The sequence below is a fragment of the Alligator mississippiensis genome, chromosome 12 (genome assembly GCF_030867095.1).
Source record: "Alligator mississippiensis isolate rAllMis1 chromosome 12, rAllMis1, whole genome shotgun sequence".
Taxonomy (NCBI): domain Eukaryota; kingdom Metazoa; phylum Chordata; order Crocodylia; family Alligatoridae; genus Alligator; species Alligator mississippiensis.
Window position 1 is genome coordinate 39,180,713 of NC_081835.1, and position 26,423 is coordinate 39,207,135.

Below are 26,423 nucleotides of genomic sequence, written 5' to 3' on the forward strand. Positions count from 1 at the left end.
CTCCTGCCGTGCTGGCGATCCTCCCCCACCTCCGCCTGTTCGTACCCGTTTCCCTCTTGGGTGATGGGAGGTGGGGACCAGTCCCAGGGTCCCAGGCCAGAAACCTTTGCTAAGGCAGAAGCTGGGGTGGGGCAGGGCCAGTGGGCCTTACTGCTGACTCCTGTCATCTTTGAAGGCAGTCAGGGCAAGATTAATATTATTTTTTTTTAATTTTTATGGGCCCTGAGGGCCTGATGGCCATATTTTACCTGCCCCTGGCCAAAATCATGGAGCTTTACACTTCCATGCTGCAGCACATCAGCTGGAAGAAGTGCTCAAACAGGATGGAAAGCATGGCCAGGGAAGCAAAGACACTCACTCTGCCACAAGCAGAACACAGCTCCATGAGAAGCTCATGGTCCTGCTCCATGAGAAGCTGGAAGGCAAGGAACCAGATGTCCATTCTCTGCTCCCACTGAGATTGCAATGCATGCTGACCAGCCCTGCAACATCAAGAAGCACCAAACAGAAGCCTAGGGTCGAGTCATCTACCTACTCTGCTGTTGCCACTCAGCCATGAATCCCCCCACTTGGAGGCTTTTGAGAACAGCTGAGAGACATGCTCACCTGGCACCTAACTGTGAAGTGGTATAATAGCATTGGTTCTGGCACACTGAAAAGTGCTTCAGCCTGTATGTTTGCGTGAGAGTAAACCACTCCAAATTAGAGAAGGATTTGAAGTGCTGTCCATGCCCAAAGACAAAGTACTACTGACCCTGGAAGGCTGTGTAAGCATTGGTGTAGCAAGGAAAAACAATATGAGTAGGGAAAATGGAGGGTGAGAGGAACATACAGCTATTTGAAGATACGAAGGGCACATAACCCATGATTTAAATGTGTCATCATGTAACAAACTCTACCATTAATCCACATTGTGTAACAAAGGCAATGAGCACCAGAGCCTGAACTAAACAGTTCTGTGTTCTCAAATGCCAAAGAGTTTGGAAAATAAATCCACCTTCAGAAGTAGCACTAACCTGTAAATTTTCTACCAGTGACACACCATTGTGACTCAGATCTAAAAATTCAATCTTCGGAATTAGTTTCTGGAAAAAAAAAATATTTATGAAGTAAAATGTCCCTTATTTTCTGTCAATCTACCCATATTTCCCAGACATCCTGTTGATTAACTACTGAGGCAAGTACATGCTGACACCTAGTCCCCAAAAAATTATGCAAAAAAGAGGCATCTTATTTTTGTAAAAACTGACTTTACTTTGAGAAACTAAACCAAGTTCTACTTTGAAATCCTGACTTCTCACTCAGAAGTAGTGTGCAACACACAATTTAGTCATTCAAGATGTTTCACCTTACTAGGGATATACACAGCAACCCAGATAATGCTAAAATAACAAGAGTCCGATCAACTTGACTGCCTCTTCAAGTAATCAAAACATTTTACAAGTAGTATCAAGTAATTCTAAAACTTTAAGAAAATATTTTCACTATAACCTCAGGATCCTACATACACTCTTATCCTCAACCAATTAATGCCAGAGCATTCATTGCCAACTCACTGATTCGGTGTTACAGTGCCTGCATTATATACCTTTGTCTTGGTTATGTTTAGAAATACAGACAGTTAGAAAGAAGGGAGGGAAAAACGTCTGGACTCAAACCTGTAAAATCAATACTCAGTACTGATCTGTAAGTTGTAAAAGCAGCAATTTTGCAAAGGAAGCAATGTCTTAACTGAGTTTTACCAATGCTACCTTCACGTTCTGAAGCTTTTTCCTTATGCAGCATGTTGGGGTCCCAGGGGCAGATGTGATACCCCCTGGTGGCTCCGCAACCATGCCCTGTTCTGCTTCTAGGGTGCCTTTCCTTCTGTCTAGCCAACTACATCTTGATGTAATAACAGAATTGCCCACTAGCCTTAGCATGGGCCCCAGTCCAGCTGAATTCCCACTGGGGTTCTCTGGCACTCTACTGCCCTCACTTACACTACTCCCAGGGCCGTTGCTGGGTCTCACTACACCCCAGCCCCTCACTGGCTCTCTCCTGACTGTACCACTGTAGGGCACCTATAGCCTTAAAGGCTAATTGTGTGGCTCTGTTCCTCCTTATACCATGCTCCAAGCCTCATGGGTGTTGCTGTACTGTTACTCCCCTGTTGAGGCTTCAGCTTCCTCAGCTGCTGCCCCTTTCCTCTTAGATAGAGCTTCTAGCCTGAGCCCATTGTATTGGACCTGGCTTTAAGGCACTAGCTCTGGTCTAGCCCTTTTGGGCACCAGGCCCCTAGCCCGTGCCTTTCTTGGATGCTGGGCCCCTAGCCCCTGCCTGCTGGACCCATGGCTCCTGTCTGGCTGTGCCCCTCTTGGCTGCTGGGTCCCTGTCCCCCATCTGACTTTGTAGCCTCATGCTTTGCCCTGTTCTGTGATCAGCACTCGCTCAGGCCTCGAGCCTGCCCCTAGCAGAGCTCAAAGCGATTGTATATCCCCAGGGCAATAATGGGACCTCCATATATTGCCCCTTACAGTCCCAACACAAAACACTGGTACTAAACTGCAACTCAAACAATAAGCCCGCAGGCTAGAACATAAACAGTCCCTTTCAGGCCCACCAATACTGGCACACAAGGAGAAACAGCTTTCTGCCCCTTTAAGAGGGAAACCCTTCCCTCATTTCTTGTGGCAGCACAACTTCCCAGCTCCGGGATTATATCCCTGAGGCCCCAAAGCCGCACTGGGGATCCACAGGCAGCACAGCAGTCTATCTAGTGTCTCCTGATAGCTTTCCTGGCCAGAAGCTCCTACCCTGTGGCTTGCAGAGCTAGACTAACTTGATAGCTCAGGCCCTAGGCTTATATGCTTCCCAGGGCCTTGCCTTCTTCTGATCAGACTACCCTGGGCTGCCTGCAAGTGTCTGCTAACTGGCTTCACTGCCCAGCTGCTATGGTGACCTGCAGTCACTGTGCCCCACCTGGCCTGCAGTGCTCCCTCTCTGGGCTGCTTCTTTCTCCCAGAGTCTGTTACACCCTATTTTAATGGTGTTACCTATGTTGCCAACCCATCTGTCATTAAACATCAGCAAAAAGTTTTTTAACTCAGAGTTTCAACCTAGAGAACAAGGTCTAGCCTGGAAGGGAATTCTGGTTTTCTTATAATAAGTTTAAGACTAAAGCTAGCTTGAACAGTTTCAGAATGGACCTTTTCAGTAATTCATTCACCCACATTTTGTAGACATTTTGTTTGGAAGTTGTAGCAGAATCAGGGCTACAGAGGTGGCTGTGATGCCTCCTGGTAGCCATGTGGCTCATGCCCTGCTCCGAGGAGCTCCTAAAGTGCCCTCTCTCTTTCCTCATCTGTCATGCCTTTGATGGAACAACTGGAATATGAATAAGGAGGCTGTTCTCAGGGCCCCTGAGTGAACTGTGAAGTCCAGAGGCCAGCAGATTCTTCCCAAACCCTGCTACACATAGCCTTATCCCTCAAATCCAGTGGGCCCTCCTGGTCCATTCTTGCTCCCAGGACACTTGTTGCCTTATGGGCAATTCATGGCCTCCAACCTCCCCTGGAGCCAGGCCCATGCCTTACAGGTGTTCCCAATCATTACTTAGGTGGGCACTTTGCCCTCCAAATCACCAGGCCACCTTCACCGTCTCTGCAGCCCTTCCCTTTGCTTCTGTGCTGCCTAGATGCTCACACCCTGGCATAGTGTACTACTCTGCAGCTCTTTCCTTTCCTACTTCTCCTAGAAAAACCCTCTTCTGTGTGGCTACTACTCTCCTTCTTTTCTGGCAGCCAGCCCCCTCCCTAGTAGTTATCCTGCTTTCAAGCTGCCAGGCTCATGCAGCCAGCTCAGCCTGCTACAGTTTCCTCTTAAAAGTAACATGAGAGCTTTGGCTTGTTACAGAAACAAAAATATTTATGTAGTCTGACTAGTCTGAAACTGCACTGCTCCAAAATATATTTTTAGTAGTCTATTCTTTAAATTGGCAATCTACAATATTCAGTAAAAGGAAAACACAATTGCAAAGGAAAACCCTCTAAAAGTGATTTTTTTAAAAGCCCAGTTGATTAGTATTCCATGGTGCTAGCTGTAGATTTTTTTCCAAACATGAAAAAAGTCTTGCCAATTGATCCAAGAATTCTTACCACTGAATCATCGATCTGAGAGATACCATTGTGACTCATATCTAAAGTTGTTAAAGACCTCCAAGTTGGAATAATGGCTGTTACTGGACCACTTGAAAGTGCACCCTCTGGCTCCCAATGGTCAAATTCAGAAGCTTCAGGCACTAGGATTTCCTGTTTAAGACAGACATCGAAGAACAATATTAAAATCAGTAAATATATTTTCTTGCATGAAACTGACAGTTTTCAGAATGAAGTCTCACAACAATAATCTAGGGAGTCTTTGCAAATGGTGAAATTAACAGTCACTCCAGATTTTAAATTCAAGTTTGGAAGCTCTGAGAACTGAGCTTCAAAAGCAGTACAAGCTCAAAAAGAGAATCTGCAGAATACTAAGATTATTAAGATAACTACAGTTGCCATAAGTCAGGCTCCTAGCAAACATTATTTCCACCAAGCAACTGGTAATGTTGCTTGATAGGAAGTGGGGACTTCAGTTAGTACTTGTGAGGTACTAAGAAAAAGTGAATTAACTGAAGAGCATGGGGCGTGGCTAAACACAAGTGTGGAATGCCAACGTGTTGGAGCAGCCTCAACTAATTGAGTCTGCTGTAGTGTGGCAATTACTGTACTCCAGGAGCCTCCTGAGTCTGGTGCATCAGCATCCCTGTGCTTAAAAAAATGGTGACAGGGGTGCTTGAACTAAAGCTTGTTCAATGAGCAAGCTCTCCCACCATTTTTAAGTGCAGAGACACTGCACAAGATGTGGCAGTGCTTTAATTAGAGCAGCTCTCAGAGCCCACTCCAATTTAAGCACACCCCCAACCCCCAGAGCACAAGTAAAAGTGCCCTCGGTTTTTAAAGTGATGCTTAAGATGCGTTAGCCTATTTTAATGTGCATTAACTACATACCACTTTTTTTAGTGACGCTTCAACATGCAATAAAATAGGCTAATGCATGTTAAAGTGCACGTGTAGATGAGTCCACTCTCATGTTATGTCACCAGCTTCATGTTTACAGGGCAAACTATCCAGAGAGGAAAAGAGTGCCCTGGGGCCTTGCTCTGCCAGCACTTGCCACGAAGGAGAACTGAAGAGCTGCTTGCAGAGGCTGTCATCCACTCCCCGACATATCTTCAGTTAATGAGAAGTGAGTTCTGAGCTCCCCCTGGGTGAAGGAGCTGCTTCCCTCCCTTGGCTGGTTGGGGAAAAGGGTGGAAGAGGGCCATCGAGTCATGGCATCTCTTGTTGAGGCACTCTGGGGCAGCAAATTTCAGCATGAATCACAGAAATCCCATTGTAGGAAGGAAGGATGGGACAGAGAGCTTGGGATGCTGGCCAAATACTATCACCTGATGTTTGACATAACACACACTCAAATTAAAGCTTCATAGAAACTAGCTACAAAAATGCTCTACACTTTTTAAGCAACATCTTTGTGGCTGATTGGCCATTTTAATTTTATGATAATTACTTTGCATATGTAGCCTGTCTAAATTTATTGTGCAATCGACCAATTAACTGCACAATAAATGTAACGTGTGTCAATTAATCAGCATGCAAGAAACTGATAACCAAGAAATAAATTCAGTCACAAGTAAGTAACTGGTGTACTACTGTACTTTATTAAACTGTAAGAGATTTTTAAATACTTGTTCATAAAGAAAGATTAAAGACTCAAAACAGAAACAATAACACTTCCTTCACATTTTAAGTGACATTAAATGACAAATTCCATAGCACCTTTCTATCATAGGTCTTTAATAGCAGAATGTAAATCAACAGAAGAATATCTTGCATTCAAACGCTTATCTAACTTTCCCAACTGTGCAGTTAGTCCAATAAAAATAGCAGTCTAGAAAATCCTTGCTTCTCTAAGAAAATTAAAGGCATGATTTCAGATACATGCCTGCAACTGAAAGTTTATTTTTGAGCTTTTTTTAAACAACTGCCAGCTTAAAAAAAATAAATATCTTACTTTCATTGATGTTGCTGAAAATCGAACGCTCATGGTGGCTAGAGTGTGCTTTGATGAAGTCAGCCCTTTAATAAGCTTTGCACCACAGTGACTTATCTGGTTAGGAAGAAAAAATACAGGCTTACAAAACACGTAACAAATACAGTGGTATTAGAATTGGTATTAAGTGCCAAAAATGATGCTGGTACCAGCTCATATATCAGTTTCTTAATTAAATAAAACTATGGAAAGCATTTACAACATTCTTCTAAAATCGCTCTTCCATAAAATATGGATAAATGCTAGGATCAATTAGGTCAGAAATGCCTAAACTTGGACAGGCCAAATCAAAACACTGGGACGAATAAACAAAGAAGCAAAATTCAAAGAGTTTTTTTTAAACAAAACTGCCCATTACCAAAAAATGAAAAAAATAATTTAAAAATCCTCTCTCTAATCATGAAGCTACCCAGACAGTTTAACTGAACTTAAAATTTCACTCTCACAAAAAAAAGACCTCATAATTATATTAAGACTTACATATAGACAAGTTTACTAGATTATACCATCAAACCTTGTGCAGTCTCGACATTGAAAAAGTTAAAGGCTGTAGAAGAAACTACACTGAGCATTGTATTTCTTAGTCCATTAATCATATGGGATTGCTTAAAGCAGAGGTTTCAGACTCTTCTGGCCTTGCGTGCCAGATGAATGCTGATGGGCCAGTAAATGGGCTGGATCAGGCCCACGGACCCTCCCCCTCTCCCACATACCTGATCTAGTACAGGCAGCACCCACCTGAGCTTGTCCTGGTGGGTAGCACAGATCAGGACCTGGCCCCAGAGGGTTGCCCCGCTGGGGCCAGTCCTGGGCTGCACCACCTGCACTGCACAATGGGGCTGGGTCCAAGGCTGAGCCTCTCACTGGGGTAGAGTCCTGGGCTGCATCACCCACTGAGGTGAAGCAATGCCACCAGGGACTCAGCCCCAGCAGGCAATACAGCCCAGGACCCAACCCCAGTGGGTTGCCGTACTCACTGGCACCACCAACCCCACTTACTAGGACCACATCCTGGGCACTACCACCTACACTACTTGCTGAGGTACAGGCAGTGCAGTGCAGCCAGGGTCTGGCAGCAAGAGGCATAGGTAGTGCAGCCTCAGACTGGCCTCAGTGAGCAGCATGCCCGGGACCTGGCCTGAACAAGCACTGCAGGTTGTGGTACACTTCCTTGGCACTGTGCAGGGGGCTGGTATGGCACAGCAAAGGGGGTTGGCACCAGGGGCTGAAGCATAGAACTCTGTGCCCTGCATCCAGACCAAGGGCCACACATTTGACACCTCTGGCTTAAAGCATAGAGAAACGTTTATGTTCAAATCAAAGTTTCAGTTTTCTTTATTTTAATATTGGCTGAAGGTCAGTGCCAGAGGTTCTCAGGAGCTTCAATCCAGTTAGCTCCTACCAAAAAGGAGTTAAAAAAAATCACAAGATAACCACCACAACTGACACCCTTTCTAACAGCGAAGCTTTCTAGCTGCCAAGAGGGATTAAACAGGCATACAAACTGAACTCCTTCCAAGCTTAAAAACAGGCCTTCCTGATCATGGCCAATATATTACTGGAGAAATATAATGATACTTCTTTACAAAAGTACATTCCATAAACAATTATAAGAGATCTTTTAGACTGGAAACAACTACAGTGCTGTTTGATTTTTTTTTTTTTTTAAACAAATATACAGGCTAAAATTGTATTCTAAATTTTAAGATCTTTTATGTAGAAGGCATGAGATTAACTGTTCTACATATCTAGTCTAGCATCCATCTTCTTCTTAATGAAAGTTACTGTATAATTTATTAGACATTAAATATGAAAAGAACTTCATACGTTATGTCTAGGATTCAAGTAGATGACAGTTAACTAATTTGACTGATATACAGCAGGCTGCAATAATGTCATGGTAAATTCAATATTTGCATAGTTTTATAAAGTTAATGAGCAAGCAGTTTCTCAAACTTACCTCTATTTGATGAAGAGATTTAAAAATTGAAAGATCAAAAGGTAACAAACTATCATGAATGTTGCTGTTCCCAAAAGGTCCCTCTGTGCCAGTCACCTAATAGTTAAGAAAGACAGAATTAATGTTCATCTTCTTTGCAACATATCTTTTTCAAGGTGCAATCAACTTAAAGAGTAACTAACTATGGGTGCACTGATGAAGCTTTTTTGGGGTTGATACCGATGGCCAATTATTAACGAGCCATATCAGCTAATACCAACTGGACTGCTGATAAGCAGCCCAGAAGCTTGGAGAGCAGTGTCCAGCTGGTAAGCCTGTTGGGGAGTGCTCAGAGTGGACAGTGGCAGAGGGCTATGGGGTGGGCTGTGGCCACCCCAGAAATTGCTGTAGGCCCCCCCCATAGCCCTCCTCCCAGTGCTGCTGCCGCCCACTCTGAATGCAGCCCTGGCCCAACCCCCTTCCCCCTCTGCTACGAAGAGTCCAGCACCACCCCTAGCTTCAGCCAGCAGCAGCAGCCCACCATCACCCCATGCACAGATCCAGGAGGCACACCCCACCATGGGTCCCCTGGGAGTGTGTGTAGCAGTGAGATCCAACCCCCCTCCTTGCGTCCCCTGGACGAACCTCTTGTGGCTCCGACCCATGTCCCACCCTGCTCAGCCCCGTCCCCACTCCCTCACTCACCACAGGGGCCTCGATCTGCCACCCCACATGCCCCTTCACCCCAAGAGACTTACCAGCCAGATGCTGCTTTCCAGGCTGCTGGGCTAGCCACATGCATGCTGTGGCTGCGCAAATGCACACGGCATTTATTGGAGACACTGTCAGCCACATCAGGCAAAAAAAAGCTGATTGCCAATAATGTTGATTTTCCTTCCATCGGTGCTGATACAATATGGACCAATGCACTGGGGCACTTCTATAACTAACCTAGATATCTAGCTGAAATAACAAACTTGGTGGGACTTGGTGGCAGCTTATAAGTATACTAGGGGTGGACATCAGGGCCTGGGGGAGCAGCTGTTCACCCAGGCCCCCCAGGGGAGGACAAAAAACAATGGGCACAAACTGACTGAAGATCACTTCAGACTGGACATAAGGAAAAGCTTCTTTACAAGTCGAGCGCCGAGGGTTTGGAAGAGGCTCTCCACAGAGGTGGCTGTCATCCACCCTGGCGATCTTCAAAAAGCATCGTGATGCCCACCTTGCTGGAGTCATCTGACCCCAACAGTCTTTTCTGGGCAAGTGCATGGAGGCTGAACCCGATGATCTGTAAGGTCCCTTTCAGCCCCTAACATCAATGAAACTTTAGCATTTATATCAGTGGTAGGCAAAATATGGCCTGTGGGCAAGGTGCAGCCTGCCATGGATTCTATCCAGCCTGCAGTGGGTCCCTTGGGCCCACCCAGCCCAGGCACGGGAGGCAGCACACGCAGCTGGTCCCACTGCCCCCAAGTGCACAGCAGGACTGAGGTACTGAGGCAGCCAGACTCTCCTTTCCAGCAGCCCCCATAGTGACAGCTCCTTCCAGCTGCTGTTGCTAGTATTGCTGCTGCTGCCAGTGTCACTGACACCAATGGACTTGGCCCCACTGCCCAGGCATCCCAACCCATCCACCCTGCCAGGGGTGCCAGATGGAGCAGACAGACAGGGCCTCCATGGAGACTGGCCCAGGACCCCCCTTGTGGACAGGGCAGTCTCAGCCAGGTGGATGGGATGGGGCTACGGGCGGGCAGAGAGCAGACTCTGGGAGAGAAACAGACAGGCACATGGGCAGGGCAATAACAGCACAGGGCCAGGGCCTGGGGCAGAGCCATGATCAGCTGCCCATATGTCCTTGCAATGGGGGCCAGTTCCATGGGCAGGGGTGTGCCGGGAGTAGAACGTGGCTCTGCCCTGGGACTCAGCCCTGTACTGTCACTGCCCCACAATCCACATCCACCCATCCTGCTCTCAGATACCACTCCCTGCAGTCCCATCCCATCCACCCAGCTAAGCATACCCTGTCCACAGATGTCCTGGGTCAGTCTCCATGGAGACTCCAGGGCCAGGGCTGGTATCGCGGTGTGGTGACAACGCAGAGCGGGGGTCTAGGGCAGAGCCACTTAGGGAGTTTTGGTGCCACGCTGACCTGGCCTGGAACAGCTCACCAAAACTCCCCAAATGGCCCTCCAGCCCAAATAACTGATCACTCCCTTAGTTAGATCCTGTTTTCCAATTCAATACTTAGGTTTAATATTTAGCTGCAATTAGGGTAGAGTAAGGTTAAACAGGTCAATCCATAAGTTCAAGGTTTCTAATCTAAGGGAATCCATAAATAACGCCCTCACAAAAAAGAGCAAACTAAATTGTTAACAGTTTAAAAAAATGCAGGTAGAAGTCCAGCAGCAGTGTGGGGTCTACCCAGCTTATTGTACCAAGTACAGCATATATGATTATCTCCTTTGGGGGCATGTTTCATATATGTGCACCTGGTGCAAGCAGTTCCTGTTCACAGATGAGGCTTTCAGGAACACTGCAGTTCCACCTCCCTTGCAGCAACCACCCCCTACCCACCCCCGTCGCTGTGAAGGATGAAAGCCTCGGAGATGGATGGCATTAAGATAGGAAGAAAAGAAACTCTCTCTTAGATGGAACCCACCTTCCTGTTGATGTCATAATGTCCCCTTGCGGCAACGGTACTCCTCCATGGAAGGGGACCCCACAAGATAGAAAGAAGCAGGTGGCTGTAGTGGGGAATTTGGTCTTTAGGCACAGAGACAGCTGTGTTTATGATATCCAAGAGGACTGCATGGTGACTTGCCTGCTGGATGCAAAAGTAGCATCTCTCACAAAATGTGTAGATAGTTTAATAGATTCATAGATTGTTAGAGGCTGGAGGGGACCTTGCAAGATCATCAGGTCCAGCCCCCCCCTGCACTAGGCAGGAAAGACAACTGGGGGTCAGGTAACCCCATCGAGGTGACTGTTCAGTCTCCTCTTGAAAATTTCCAGGGTAGGTGACTACACCATCTCTGGAGGGAGTTTGTTCCCCAATCTAGACACCCTGACTATGAAGGAGTTTTTCCTAGAATTGAGCTTGAAGCAGTCTTCCAGAAATTTGTATCCATTACTCCTGGTCTTCCCCAAGGGTGCTCAGCTGTTCACTGAGCTCTTGATGTACTCCCCTGATGTAGTGGTAAGCTGCTACCAAGTCCCCTCTCAGCCTTAGGCTACTAGTGGGCACTGGGGAAGAGCCTATGGTCCATGTGGATACCGACAATGTAGAAGAGAGATCCTAGAAGCTAAATTTAGGCTGCTAGACAGGAGGTTAAAGAGCAGAACCACCTGGCAGAATTCTCAGAAATATTTCCCATTCTATTGACAGGGCCAGAGACAGGCAGAGCTCCAGAGTCTCAATGCATGGATGAAATGATGGTATAGGGAAGAGGGGCTTAGGTTTATCAGGAACTGGGGGACTTTCTGAGACAGGAGGAATCTGAATAGAAAACAATGGACTCTGCCTGAACCAGAATAGAACCAGACTGCTGGCATTAAAAATTAAGAAGGTCGTAGAGCAGTTGTTAAACTAAAAAGTGGAAGAAAGCTGATGAGTGCAGAAGAATATAGAGGTTGGGTTAATGCAACCCCAAAGGTTTCTATACTGTCTTGAAGAGGACAGTAGGAGAGTAGGAAATATAAATCTAGATAAGAGAGAGGATAAGTCAGAACATCTAGAGGTCCAACCAAGTAGCGTGAAGAGTAAAAGGCAGCAACGACAAAATTTATAAGCGTCTCCATGCAAACGCCAGAAGCCTAAAATATTAGACGTGTGAACTAAAATGCCTGGTATTAAATGGTGATTTGACATAATAGACACCTCAGAGACTTGGTGGAATAAAAGATAATCGATGGAATATTGTTCTAACAGGTTGCAAACTATATAGGAATGACGCAGTAGGATGTGCAGGTAGAAAAGTGGCACTGTATGCTAAGGACAGTATAGATAGTAAAAAAGCATTCATTTAATCTGAAAGGAAAACTACCATAGAATCCCTATGAGTAGAAATTCCATACTTGAATAAAAAGAAAATAGTACTAGAATTGTACTACTGACCACCTGATCAGGAAGGTAAAGGTGATTCTGAAATGATCAGGGGGAGTAGAGAAACTGCTAAAACAGGACAAGCCCTAATAATGGGAGACTTCAGCTATCCTCACACAGACTGGGTAAACACCTCACTGGAGTGAAATATGGAAGTAAAATGGATGCGATAAATGACTGCTTTCCTTCCATAATTCATCTAAAGGATCAGTCAAAAATGTAAAAAGTCTGCAAGCAGCTTGGAAGCTGCTTAAAAATACCATATTAGAGGCTCCGGAAAAGTGTACGTCACAAATCAAAAAGGGTACCAAAGCAGATCAACAAAATCCCTGTATGATTTAAAAGCAGAGTTAAAAAGAATATTCAAGGCAAAAAGGTATCTTCAAAAAATGGAAAGTGTGCTCAAATCAGGAAGCTCACAAACTCTGGCAGGTCAAGTGAAAGTGAAACAAGGCAGGCCAAAAGAGAATTTGATGAGCATCTAACAAAAGATGCTAAAGCTAATAATAAAAACTTTTAAAAATATATCAGAAGCACAAAGCCAGCTAGAGAATCAGTGTAGAAAGTGTGCTCAGGGGCCGTGTCCAGATGAGCGCAGCGTGTGGTATGTGGCACCACAGACATGTCTACAACATGACATACTGCACATTCAGCTGTTCTCCACACTGCAAAGGAGCAGCACAGGGGGAAGAGGGGTGCGGGGGCACTGACTGGAAATCCGAGCACACAAAAAAAGCAGAGTGGCACATGCAGAGGTAGCGCATGCTGCTCAAAATCGGAGCCTTCCTGCCTGGAGCAATGCTCTAGCTGTCAGTCAGGCTGAGAGGTAGGATTATTGCTGCTGCAGCCCCAGGAGGCCCCCAGGTAAGACTCCCCTACCCCACCCAGGGTAACCTTCCACACCCTAGAAGGCAAGTGGCACAGGCATTCCCCAGGAACAACTAGCAGTGGCACAAAGTGTGCCACTGCTAGTTGTCCCCAGGGAACCAAATGTCCACACTTGTGTGGACACAGCCTAGGATGATAAAGCCATAATAAAATTTTTTGCATGCGTTTACCCCAGAAGACGCTGGGGAAAATTCCAAAGCCACATCAATCCTTTCTAGTAGATTGGTCTGAAGAGTTGAACTAAACTGAAGTGACAACAGAGGAAGTTTTATAACAAATTAATAAACTAAGTATTAATAAGTCACCAGGACTAGATCGCATTCACCTGAGAGTTCTAAAGGAACTCTAAAGTAACATTGCACAACTGCTGGCAGTAGCACGCAACCTGTCCTTACAAATGGCTTCTGTGCCAGATGGCTGGTGAGTTTCTAACGTAACAACAATCTTCTAAAATGACTCCAGAGCCAATCCTAGGAACTACAGACCACTAAGCCTCATTTCCATCTCTGGCAAAATCAGCTGCCACATGGGGGAAAATCAACATGGTCTTTGTAAATGGAAAGCCTGCCTCACCAATCTACTGGAGTTCTTTGAGGGTGTTAACAAGCACATGGATAAATGGGATCCAGCTGACATAATATATTTAGACTTTCAAAAAGCTTTTGCCATGGTCCGTCACCAAAGACTTTTTTTAAAATTGTGTTGCCACAGGACTGGAGGTGGTAGAGGCAGATCAAACAACTAGGTTCAAAAAGGGCCTGAATAAATTCATGGATGATACATCTATTAATTATTATTGAACAGAATGATAGAAAATGTTTCCTCTGGTATCCCTAAACCTATAATGGTGGATGCCAGGGAGGATAGTGAATAGGGGATAAATCACTCTAGAGATATCCAGTCCACTGCTCTCCCTATAGCCTCAATTTCTGCCACAGTCAGATATAGGATACTGGGCTAGATGGGCCATTGGTCAGATCCAGTATGGCACTTCTAACGTTTTTATATCTGTTATAACTTACAAAGGATTGAACCAAGTACAATGGCTTAGAAAAGCTTTCCAAAACACCCACCAGGAGTCTCTGAAATGGGCTCTTGTTTATACATTCAGCACTTAAAACAGAAGGAAAATTTCAATGGCCCAAGTCAATCATAGGAAGTAAAGAACAGAATAAGGCTGCCACCTTGTGCTTACATGTTGCAGCAGATCAGAACTGTGGCAAGAACACAGTGGTTGAGAATGACATTTCCACTTTAAGACGACACCCTAAGCTCCCATTCACTAAAAATCAAATTTTCCTAAAATATGTAATCTCTCATCTACCCATATTTTCATCCCAGTGCATGAAGCTGGAAAAGACATTTCCAAGATGCAATTGGAATAAAGTTAACTATTTGTTTGCAAAACTTAAGTAGTGCAAATCCAAAGACTAACTTGGTTTTATAATTGTCCTCAGTTAGCTTCTCTAAGGGTAACAATGCTAAGTGGCTTATTTATAAATACTTGTTACAGAATATTTGGATCTTTGAATTGAAAAGTTTTCAGGATGGCCTCAATTAGACTGCTCAGGTTATTTTAACCTCTGAAGGAACACACACCTGTTTGCCACAAACAACTAGATCTGGCAAGTTTTAGAAATTCTGGAGATTTAAGATCAAGATTGGATGTTTATTTCAAAAAAATATGGTAGTTCAAATAGGTATTAGATCAGGGAAGACCTGTTGTCTGCACGGTACAAGAGGTCAAACTAACCAATTGCAATTGTCCTATCTGGCTTCATAACCTGTGAAAGAGCCACTAGGCTAAATAAACCACAGGTAGCTCTGCAGAATGCAAGAGGAAAGACTAAGCTTCACTGGAACAAAACTACATTTAGAATTACATTCCATTTTCTATTAGCTATAGAACCACATTTTTAATTCAAATGCAAAGCCTCTAATGAACCTTCTGCATGCTTCCCAGGCACTTAATTTTGTTGGTTGTGGGATTAAGACCTCTGTAAATGAGAGATGTCAGTTAAGACCTAGTGAACTTGCTCTTTTGTTATAAAATACCAAAGAAAAAAAGAATCCTGGGGATCACCTTTTTTATTCTGTACAACAAAGGAAAACCCTTCCCACTTCACTGGGAAAAGAAATTACAGTAGATCCTAATTGATACTACCAAATTTGGGGACACTGGGAATGTTTACTGTGAAATGTCAGTTTTAAATAGAAACCACCTGCAATCTCAAATGTGGAATTGCTGTTATTTACAATTATAGATAAAATATGATGGAGGAAGAGAAACTGTTAGAAGAGTAAGATATTATGTACTGACCCTTGAACTCCACAGTCCACTGAACTGTGTACACCTCTGACAGCCAATCAAGATTAAGAGATGATTTCATGTCTGGGTGCCTATGTATACAACACCTACAGCAGATTTGATAGGAGGCTATGTCACAGAGGAAAAATCAGCTTCAGCCTTAGACCCTTAGCTGTGGTGTTATATTTAGGCAAAATAAAGTGAATAATCTAAACCATAAGCCAGGCCCTCTCTTGACTGCAGAAAGATGAAGTGACATTAACAACAGACTGCAACTATGTGCTAGTGTAGGCAAACAAAAACTCCAAAAGTTCATTAAGCATAACGCTAAAAGCTGCATGAAATAATGCATACAGTATGTACCCAAATATATTTTACCTTTAAATATTTTAGCCTACATGTGAAATCTAGGACATGACCTAGATCTGTTTTGGCATCTCCATTAGCACACGTAGGTTTCCCCTGTCTCAGCTGTTGCGTGATAGCATATAACTGCAATGGTCTAATGCTGAAGACTTCCCCAGCCATTAACAATTGTTCTCCTGAAAAATAAAAGCAGAGTCATGTTAATCACGTAGTTACAGTACTTTAAGAATTCATGCCATGACTAAACCTCTAAGGTCCTCCACTGCTGTGGAGAATATGAGAAGAATGATTTATGTACCCTGATTACCATCAAAATTTTTCTAATCTTTGTCATTCCAGTACTGGTATCAAATTGCAGGAAATACCATCACATTGTCAAGATGGCATTTCAGATGCTAGAAAATGATGTGGTGCCTATAGCTATTAAAAAAAATACAGAACTGGAATTGCTAGCTTTTCTTTGCTTCCTGTCAAAGGAAGCAACTTTGGCAAGTGGGACAAAGCAGACATCACCTCATGATTAAGATTTTCAAAATCACTTAGTCAGTAGTAAAGCTCCCTTTGGAGTAGAAGTTAGGCCACTGCTGAGCTTCGCTGATAATGCCAACTTATGCAGCAAAGTTTAACACCAAGGCCAGGTTCAGCTTTTGCTATTGTGTACATCAAACTAAGTCTACAGTAACTGTTTCCAATGAACTTTCTGCCTGATAACTACATTTTAAAGAGTTCCACAATTTTCTGAACATTACTTATGAAATGGTTCTTAATTTCATAAGCCCGTGATTCTCAACCGGGTTGCCCCAAGATTCTCTCAAGGGTGATGCAGGGTGCCACACATGTTAGCACTGTTAAGTGTAAAAACATGATTTGTATGCTAAACCCAGAGATTTCAAATAGGAATTCATAGTGTTAGAAACATTTTGACAAGTTGTGGTCTTTCTGAGGTCTTTGTAATAGAAGAACTGCTCTATTAGTTCTGTGTAATCAAAAAACAAGTGAAAATTCAGAGCTAGCATTTTCCAATGGGTGTCTCAAGTCTAAAAATATTGAGAAATGCTATCATAAGCTCTCTATTGCTGAGATCCAGAACAGCTCTATTAATAGCAAAAGTTACCTTACTGTATCAAGGAGAAATGCATTTGTTTTCCAAGTCTCAGAAAAGAATGCTCTGTAACAAGTTGACTAATAATGGTCCAATAATTATATAGCTAAACTATTAAGTTAGAAATACAAACTCTCTCTCAAATTCTGTGTATACTGCAACACTAGTAACAAGAAAACCTTATGTATACCTCAGAACTTAATAGGAAACATTGGAATGAGTCAAGGTATAGAGAAAGCTTTTGACAACGGTGCTCTGCCTTAATCATATAGAAGTTTTGAATGTGACAAAAGTTTCAAGTCCCTTCTAACAGCAAAGGAGAACACCCTCGCAGCAATATCTATTTGCTAAACATCAACAGGCAGTTGAATTACTTTCATAGTACTTTTACAAACCAGCACAGTGTCTTAAGATTTGTTTAAAGCAAAACACATCTGCTAAAGTGGAGTAGTCAGTAGAAAAGCTGCCTGGAAGGATGTGAAGAACAGCAAAAAATGAACTAAAGAAAGTGTAATCCATAACATTCAAAGGAAAAAAAAAATCTGTAGGGTGTTGTCTCTAGGCAAATCGCTAAGTCAGGGGTGGGCAAACTGCAGCCTGCAGGCCAGATACAGCCTGCCAGGCCATTCTATCCATCCCGTGGGGCCCGTAAAAAATTTTAAAAGTTAATATTTATCTGCCCCTGGCTGCCTGTCATGCAGCCCTCGATGCCTTGCCAAAACTCAGTAAGCGGCCCTCCACACAAAATAATTGCCCGCCCCTGCTTTAAGTATACCACATGAGTACTGTTATCCCCCATTGCCCTGTTATATTCTAGGAAGTTTCATACAGTACCTCTGTGAAAGAGCTCTTCAGCCAATCCAGCTGTGATCCCGTTGATTTCCTGCAAAGAACAAATCACTATGTAAAAATATTTACTGTTCCTTCAAATGTGTTAATACCAGACATCTCCTTTTCCTGCTAAGGCACCAGATCTTTTGAAATGTCCTTCAAAACCCTGAACACTTCAACCATGATTAGACCCCTAACAAGTGTTTAAAAATATTAAAGACGCTTTGAGGAAATAAGCTGCAATAATACCATTTTAGTTATCAAAATGAAGTAGAACCAGCGCTCAGTGACAATTAAATAGGCACATGGTTAGATAAATAAGTTTAACAGAGAATGAAGACAAGAGATGTTAGTAGGGGTGAACTGATAGATTTTCTTGGCCGCTACCGACAGCTGATTATTCAACCAGGCATACTGGGTGATACTGCTCTAATAGCCAATTTACAGGAGCACAGCCAGGCAGTGTGGAGAGCAGCTCCCTGCAGGCAAGTCTGTGGAAGTGAAGGGGCATAGGTGGGAAGATCAAGGCCCCCACAGTGAGAAAGGAAGTGGGGCAGAAGCAGGGGCTAGGGGTACTGCTTAGCCAGGGTGGTCAATGGGACCCTAGGACTGGGGCAAGAAACGGGATGGAGCCACAGGCAGCTCGTCCAGGGGAACAGCATCCTGGTGCTTAAAAATGGTGGTGTGGGTGCTTGAATTAAAGCTTGTCAAATGAGCTTTAGTTAAAGTGCCGCCGCCACCATTTTTAAGTGCAAGGATGCTTTAGGAGTGGAGTCAAGGAGGGCAGAGGCAGGCTGATCACAGTGGGCTCGGGGCTTTCTGCCCTGCTGCCTTTGCCCCGGGAGCCACACATGGACTATGCTGCATACCCCAACTACCCAAGAGCAAGAGGCACAACTTGTTGCCCACCAACGCTGGGTGGGCAGGGGACGTGTGGCCAGCACACAACTCCCGGGGCCAAAACTAGAAGGGCGGAGGGCCCCGAGCCCACAGCGGGCAGCCCACATCTGCCCAGCAAAAAAATATGAGGGGGCCGCATGCCCTGCCTTCCCTCCTCTGGGGGTGTGTGGGGAGCTGTTCCCCCTCCCCCCATCCCTGGACGAGACACCCATGGCTCTGTCCTACTCCCTGCCCCTGGCCCGAGGTCCCATTTACCGCCTTGGATGGGCAGCACCCCCAGCCTCAGCATCACTCCTTCCCTCACCATGGGGGCCTCAATCTATGCCCCGCCCCCCCATCACGCCCCTTCCCCTCCACAGACTTACCTGCAAGGCACTGCTCTCCACACTGCCCAGCTGTGCTCGTGGCCGTGTGCATGCTGTGGCTGCATGCATGCACACAGCATCCAGGAGGCCCAGCAAAAAGGCATATTTTATTTACATTATTGGGTACAACAGTCAAAAAAACCCGATAGCTGATAATGTTAATTTTCCTTTTATCAGTGCCAGTTCAATATGGCATCAATATACTGGTGCACCTATAGACATCAGATTGAATATTGCCATGAAGTATTATTAGCACTGCTTGAAAACAACTTCATTCCTGAAACAAAAGCAAGTAATCAGTCTTAGACCTTAAAGTATCAGATGACCCTGATTATAAGACAACCCCCCCAAAATTAGACTCTATATATGGAAAATGTATAAATTGTTATTTACACAAATTTATAAATTTATATAATTTCCAAGTATAGAACCTAACTATTGGAGCGTTGCCTTAAATGTGTCCTTCTTCCACTGCTATAACAGGGAAAATACATCTGGGGAGTCAGGCAGCCCCTTTGCTCTCTGCTTCCCTACAACTTTATCTCCTCACAGTCCATTTCCCCTCCCCTTACTGGCAGACCCTGCTCTCCCCTAAGCACATGGAAGTGAGGAGCAAATTTGAAAACAATGATCTGGAAATTAGACACGCACGCACGCACCCACGCACTCTTAATTGCAAGGGCCAAATCGGTTCCAAATTCCCTTGGGCAAATCCCAAGAAGCAAGTTCCAAATTTCAACTGAGCAGAGCTCAATCATTAAAGTCTGTGTGGCTCTACCATTGAGCAAGTATCCTGCCATCCAGACCCATTGGTCTAGGACTTCAAATACTCTCCAAATCCATGGGAGGCATCTTATGCGCTAGGCTCAGGCCCCGTAGTCTCACTTGCTTTTAGCCAAAAGGCCAAGGAGCAAGCCAACCGAACACGGTTGTAGCAATTTGCTTATAGTACCCATACACTTAGTTCATCCAGAATTGATGTGTTATGTTTTTTTGTTTGTTTGTTTATTTTACTTCTACAAGTTTTAGCACTGGTGTTTGATAAACACACTTTTGAGCAGCACTTTGGCACTCACTTATATTTAGTGCAAACTTTTTTATTATCTTTTTCAACGCCAAATCAGCTTCAAATTCAATTGGACAAAGCTCAATAGCCAAGTTCCAAGTCGACTGAGCAGAGCTCAATCATCAAGTCTATGTGAATCTACCATCCAGCAAGTGTGCTCCCAATCAAACCCATACATCTGGAGCTTTGGATCCTTCCCAGATACATGCAACCTGCAGACCTGGAGACTTTGGGGTTCAGATGCCCCCAGTCTTGCTTAACCAAAAGGCCAAGAACAAATTATACATATAAGTCCAAAGCCAAAGGCTCAAGAATTACCACATAGTCCACTGGGCTGGACCCCACCAGAGTCAACAGCATTTCAAGCCATGGTGACCCCACAGCTCAGCACCGCTCAGTCTGTGTATGTACTCCAGATGCCCTTCACAAAGGATCCAATTGCTAATTAGTCCCTCACTCATGACTGGAACTGAGTATTATCACAAATTCTGGGATGCTCCAAATATTTATATGCAGCTGAGGTGCAGGACAACCTGGCCTGGCTTCATCTCATGGAGGGCGTGACCACGCTAGTTATATGCCAGGCTGAGAGAGGGCACAACAGATGTGTTCTGGGTGAAATGTTTGGAGCCCTATTTCATGATGCTTGCCAGGTATTTAAGGTTGGTGAAGAATTAGGAACGAGCAACTTGCCCACAGTCACACAGGAAGCTTGTGTACAGTCAAACCAAAAAAAAGTTTTCCCTCATTAGCTACCAAGACAAGCCACTCTGTATATTTATAGTGTTTGAAACCATTTTAACTTAACACAGGATGCAAACAGGTGAATTTGCTCAAAACTGCACACCGATAGTGATAAGACAGAATAAACCCTCTAATATGAAACAAACCCTCTATTACAGGGGTCAACAGCCTATGGAACAGATCCAGCCTGCTGAGTTGAACCACTGCATCCAGCCCACGGAAGTAGGGCTTTGATAACATGGCATTTGACAGGAAGGGCTTCTCCCCATGCTGCAGCAGGGAGAAGTGACAGTAGTGGGAGCTTCTCCTGGGCTGTAGCAGGAAGAAGGGTGGTGCTTTTCCTGTGCTGCAGCAGCAGGGGCTGGGTCCTAGCACCCACCCATCTCGAAGCTGAGCTGGATCATTCCAGTCCGTAGCCTGAAAAAGGTTGCCAATCACTGCTCTATTACTTACCCAAGTCAAGCTTCCTAAACTCACCAGTGTCGGGACCGAGGGCGGTCTAAGGCTATGGCCAGTAGCCCGGACCGTCAGGTGGGGTTTTTCTACGACGGAGTAGAGTTAGGCACGGAAGCGTATTGGTTGTACAAAGAAAGCTTTACTTACACTGCCGATGGTCACAGTGCAGGAAGGAAACTTGCTTGAGTTACAGTTGCGCACAAACAAACAGAAGTGAGATCTCTTCCGAACCGAACCGAGATGAGTCGTCAATGTACGACTCCGCATGCTCAACACGGGGGATATGTCAAATTTTCCACTATGACGGGGAGTGGCTAGAAGCTGATCAGGTCCCTATGTCCTCCTCCAAGACGCACGTGGGGTTTGCTAGGCTCCACAGCGCGCTTAGTTCCCCACGAGATGGTTGTGGAGTCCTCCAACTTGGGTAGAAACTGCCTTGGCAAAGTCTTTGAAAAAATTATCAAGGCTCACATTTGTGAGAGCCCGGCAGGACAAATTATGCTGAGGGGAAACCGGCACAGGTTCATGGCAGGCAGATTGTGCCTGACCAATCTAGTTTCTTTTTATGACCAGGTTACGAAACACCTGGACACAGGAGGAGGGGTGGATGTCATATACTTAGACTTCAGGAAGGCCTTTGATACAGTATCCCACCCCATACTGGTGAACAAGTTAAGAGGCTGTGACTTGGATGACTACACAGTCCGGTAGGTGGCGAATTGGCTAGAGGGTCGCACCCAGAGAGTCGTGGTGAATGGGTCAGTTTCGACCTGGAAGGGTGTGGGCAGTGGGGTCCCACAGGGTTCGGTCCTTGGACCGATACTCTTTAATGTCTTCATCAGTGACTTGGACGAGGGAGTGAAATGTACTCTGTCCAAGTCTGCAGATGACACAAAGCTATGGGGAGAGGAGGACACGCCGGAGGGCAGGGAACAGCTGCAAGCAGATCTGGACAGGTTGGACAAGTGAGCAGAAAACAACAGGATGCAGTTCAACAAGGAGAAATGCAAAGTGCTGCACCTAGGGAGGAAAAATGTCCAGCACACCTACAGACTAGGGAATGACCTGCTGGGTGGCACGGAAGTGGAAAGGGATCTTGGAGTCCTAGTGGACTCCAAGATGAACATGAGTCAGCAGTGTGACGAAGCCATCAAAAAAGCCAATGGCACTTTATCATGCATGAGCAGATGCATGACGAATAGGTCCAAGGAGGTGATACTTCCCCTCTATCGGGCGCTGTTCAGACCGCAGTTGGAGTACTGCGTGCAATTCTGGGCGCCGCACTTCAAGAAGGATGAGGATAACCTGGAGAGGGTCCAGAGAAGGGCCACTCACATGGTTAAGGGCCTACAGACCAAGCCCTACGAGGAGAGACTAGAGAAACTGGATCTTTTCAGCCTCCGCAAGAGAAGGTTGAGAGGCGACCTTGTGGCTGCCTATAAGCTCATCACAGGGGCACAGAAGGGAATTGGTGAGTATTTATTCACCAAGGCGCCCCCGGGGATTACAAGAAATAATGGCCACAAGCTAGCAGAGAGCAGATTTAGATTGGACATTAGGAAACACTTCTTCACAGTTAGAGTGGCCAGGGTCTGGAACGGGCTCCCAAGGGAGGTGGTGCTCTCCCCTACCTTGGGGGTCTTCAAGAGGAGGTTAGATGAGTATCTAGCTGGGGTCATCTAGACCCAGCACTCTTTCCTGCTTATGCAGGGGGTCGGACTCGATGATCTATTGAGGTCCCTTCCGACCCTAACATCTATGAATCTATGCTCTAACCTTTTATACGGCTAGCGAGCCAATTGCTAGCCGCCACATAGGAATAATTTAGAATTGACCAATAGTGCGACACTAATTTGCATACATGTGGCAGGAACTCTTTTGCACCGGGGTTTTCTCTCTGCAGCTGAGAAATCCACCATGCAAAGAAAGCTCTATGTGGCGGGAAAATTCCAATGTGTCGAGGCACTAAAAATCATTGGGTTATGACAATCAGTACTTTTTCTAATTACATGATGTGATAAGAATTTTTTTCTTTAGTCATTTAAACTTGATCAATTTTCTTAATAGATTATATACAACTCCGTTTCCACAACCATAAAAAGCCACTCAGCACCTCCCAATCCCAAAGAAATTCATTACTTTTCCTTCCTGTTTCAATCACCAGTGCATATTCCTTCTAATGTCTGCCTTCTCTGTTACAAAAAACCTACTATGCAACTTGAAGTCTAATGACACATGAAAGATTAATTAACTTAGGGTAGCTTGTCATATTTTATGCTTTAAAGTTGCACCTGTTTATAGAGTGGCGAATTACAGTATTGTTTAAAGTTGTCGTTTATATTCAACCTAAAGTTCTGTATAGCCCCATTGGTATCTGAACTTTTTATGTTGCTGATGTTTGCAACATCAGCTGGCCTTGCCTCTTCCAAGCAGCTTATGGCCTTGAGTTTACTCGCATGTTTCTTTCCTTTTCTATCACTCTGAGAAGTTTTTCTTACAGAACATAGTAATAGTTTTTAGGGCCGTGCGAAATTTCACTGGCTGTTTCATTTCGCTGCTGTTTCAACTCATTTCAAGCTCAAAACAGCGAAATCGAAATGAAACGAAGGGCCTCAAAACAAAACGAGGGTAGTCGAAACATTTCAAAAGTTTCGAAACGTTTCAAGTTTCAAAGATGAAGCTAGTCTTGCTGCAGGGAAACAGAAAGTAAGGAGAGGGAGGGGGAAAGCGGGGGGAAGGACTGCTCTGATATTGACTGTGACTGTTTGGCTGCCTGAGATGCTGCTAGTGCTACTGCGCTGCTTACTAAGTTATTACCTGTTGTCATTTAAAGTGGTGGACCGAGCTGAGGCTGTAGGGGAGGAGGCCTCATTGGGGCACACTACCGTGTCGTGTAGAGGCCCCAGTGCCAATAAGGATGCACCTTAACACACATACACGTTTTGCTTGTCAGCACCTTGAGGCGCAGTTTCCCAGGAGCCCATGCACCTATCTCCTTGAAATCTGGCAAGCTTCATGGCCTCAGCAGCGGCTACCATGCTTGCTGTTTTTACCTTGCTGCACCTTAACACACACACGACATGAGTTTTGCTTGCCAGCACGTATCTCTTTGAAACTTGGCACGCTTCATGCCCTCAGAAAGGGTTACCATCCCCACTGTTCTCATTCAAATCTGCCAAAAATTACGAAGCTATAGGCAGTTTTGTGCTTTCCCATTATAGCCTATGGGAAAACATCAAAACAGTTATGATGAAACGAAGCAGAACAGTGCTTTCGACACTAAACGAAACTTAAAATGAAACAATGTCCCAGCAAAATGGAAGTCGAAACAAAATAGTCCTGTTTCACACAGCCCTGATAGTTTTGTTCCTAGCTCAAACTGGTTGAATCAGAGGAATGAAATGATTGGATATGTTAATGAAAAGTGATAAAGGAGACCAGTAGACAATGCCCAAATTAAGATACCAGAAGAACGCCAAATTAAGAGGTGTGCTCGTGATGGGTCTGTTAAACAAAGAAATATGCTGATAGGATAAAGTATGGACTGTATGCTGACTGCAGAGACACCGATCTGAAAACAAGGAATCATCAAAGAAGTCAAGTTAAAGAAAAGTATAAAAGGGGAGAGCAAGAAAGCTGTGTGTATCGTCATCATCATAGTCATCATGAATCCAGCTTTCAACACCTGTCTGGACCGTCCCAGCCAACAACGCACCCTTTGCTTCAGGAACTGAGTGGCCAACTTTTCTGTTGAACAAAGTAACATCTGGGATTGGGTGAGACTATTGTACTAAGTTCTTTTTCTCTCTTTGAATATAGAAACTGCTAAGATAATACTTGTACTAATGAAGCGAGACTTTGATTTTAGGACACCGAGTCGTCTCTGTTCGTATTTCATGTTCCATTTAAGGGTTAACTGTGCTTCCCTAAGCACTATCTTCTGGACAGTGGTGCTGTCAAGTGCATATTCCTCCTAATGTCCGTCTTCTGTTACAAAAAAAGCACTATGCAACTTGAAGTCTCATGACATATGAAAGATTAATTAACTTTTTTAAACCTATGAACCACAATAGGAAGTCACTGCCACTACAATATTCTATTCAGTGAATACAGAGATTATGAAAAGGCCACTCCATTAGAATGCTTTCTTGGAGACACCATTTTTTTTTTTTTTACATTTCACTTACTGGAAACTCTTTCAATATGAACCACAGGTTCTAATATTAAACCATTAACTAAGTAGAGGTTCAGTTATGTAATGTTTTATTTTCACAGCTAGCAAAATTGATTTCAGCAAAAAAGTTAGAATCACAGAATGGTAGGACCAGAAGGCACCTGTAAGATCAAGTCCAGTCCCCTGCCATAGGCAGGAGGTAACTGGGCTCAAATGAGTTCAACGAGGTACTTGCCCAGCCTCCTCTTGAACTCCTCCCATGATGGTCACTGCACCACCTTTGCTGGAAGTGTGTTCCAGATTCTAGATACCCTTATGGAAAATAAGTTTTTCCTTATGTCCAGCCTAAATTTTTCCTCAACTAGCTTTTGCCCATTGGACCTCATCCTCCCAAGGGGTGCCTTTCTGAAGAGTTGCTCCCCTAGATCTTGGTGTTCGCCCCTGACATACTTGTAGGCTATCAAGTCACCTCTCAGTCTTCTCTTACTCAGACTGAACAAACCCAGTTCCGAGTCTCTCCTCATAGGGCCTATCCTCCAGGCCCCTGATCATATGGGTGGCCCTTCTCTGTACTCTTTCAAGCTTATCCACATCCTTCTTGAAGTGCGGTGCCCAGAGTTGGACACAGTACTCCAGGTGTGGCCTCACCAATGCTGAATGGAGGGGGAGGAGCACCTCTCTGGATCAGTTGATGGACGCCAGAGTTCTATTTGCCCTGCTGGCGACTACATTGTACTGATGGTTCATGTTCATCCTCTGGTTGACTGTCACCCCCAGGTCCCTTTCAGATGCAGTGTTAGCCAGGGGACCACCACTCATCATATAGTTATGATGATGGTTCTTCCTACCCGGATGAAGGACCCAACACTTGTCCCTACTGAACCTCATCTGATCGCGTTGAGCCCACAGGACCAGCCTGTCAAGGTCATCCTGGATTCTTACCCTATCTTCAGATGTACCTGGTTTTCCCCACAGCTTGGTGTCATCTGCAAATTTAATCATTGTGCTTTCCACTCCCTCATCCAAGTCATTGATAAAGATGTTAAA

The 26,423-nt window shown here is 44.7% G+C and overlaps 1 protein-coding gene across 5 annotated transcripts in view; it reads right to left on the bottom strand.

Annotated features, from left to right (window-relative positions):
* Positions 1-26,423, bottom strand: part of NISCH (nischarin) — an 82,985-nt gene that overhangs the window by 35,819 nt on the left and 20,743 nt on the right. For all 5 annotated transcript variants that reach the window (XR_002090996.2, XM_014604992.3, XM_059716090.1 and 2 more), the window contains exons 4-9: positions 17,675-17,723; positions 15,751-15,914; positions 8,093-8,188; positions 6,094-6,189; positions 4,137-4,289; positions 1,017-1,085 (exon numbers count right to left, since the gene is read on the bottom strand). Coding sequence is in view for 4 of the 5 variants with exons in the window: in XM_014604992.3 (XP_014460478.1) it covers positions 1,017-1,085; positions 4,137-4,289; positions 6,094-6,189; positions 8,093-8,188; positions 15,751-15,914; positions 17,675-17,723 (627 nt within the window). In the remaining variant the exon portion in view is untranslated. The remainder of the gene's footprint in view (positions 1-1,016; positions 1,086-4,136; positions 4,290-6,093; positions 6,190-8,092; positions 8,189-15,750; positions 15,915-17,674; positions 17,724-26,423) is intronic.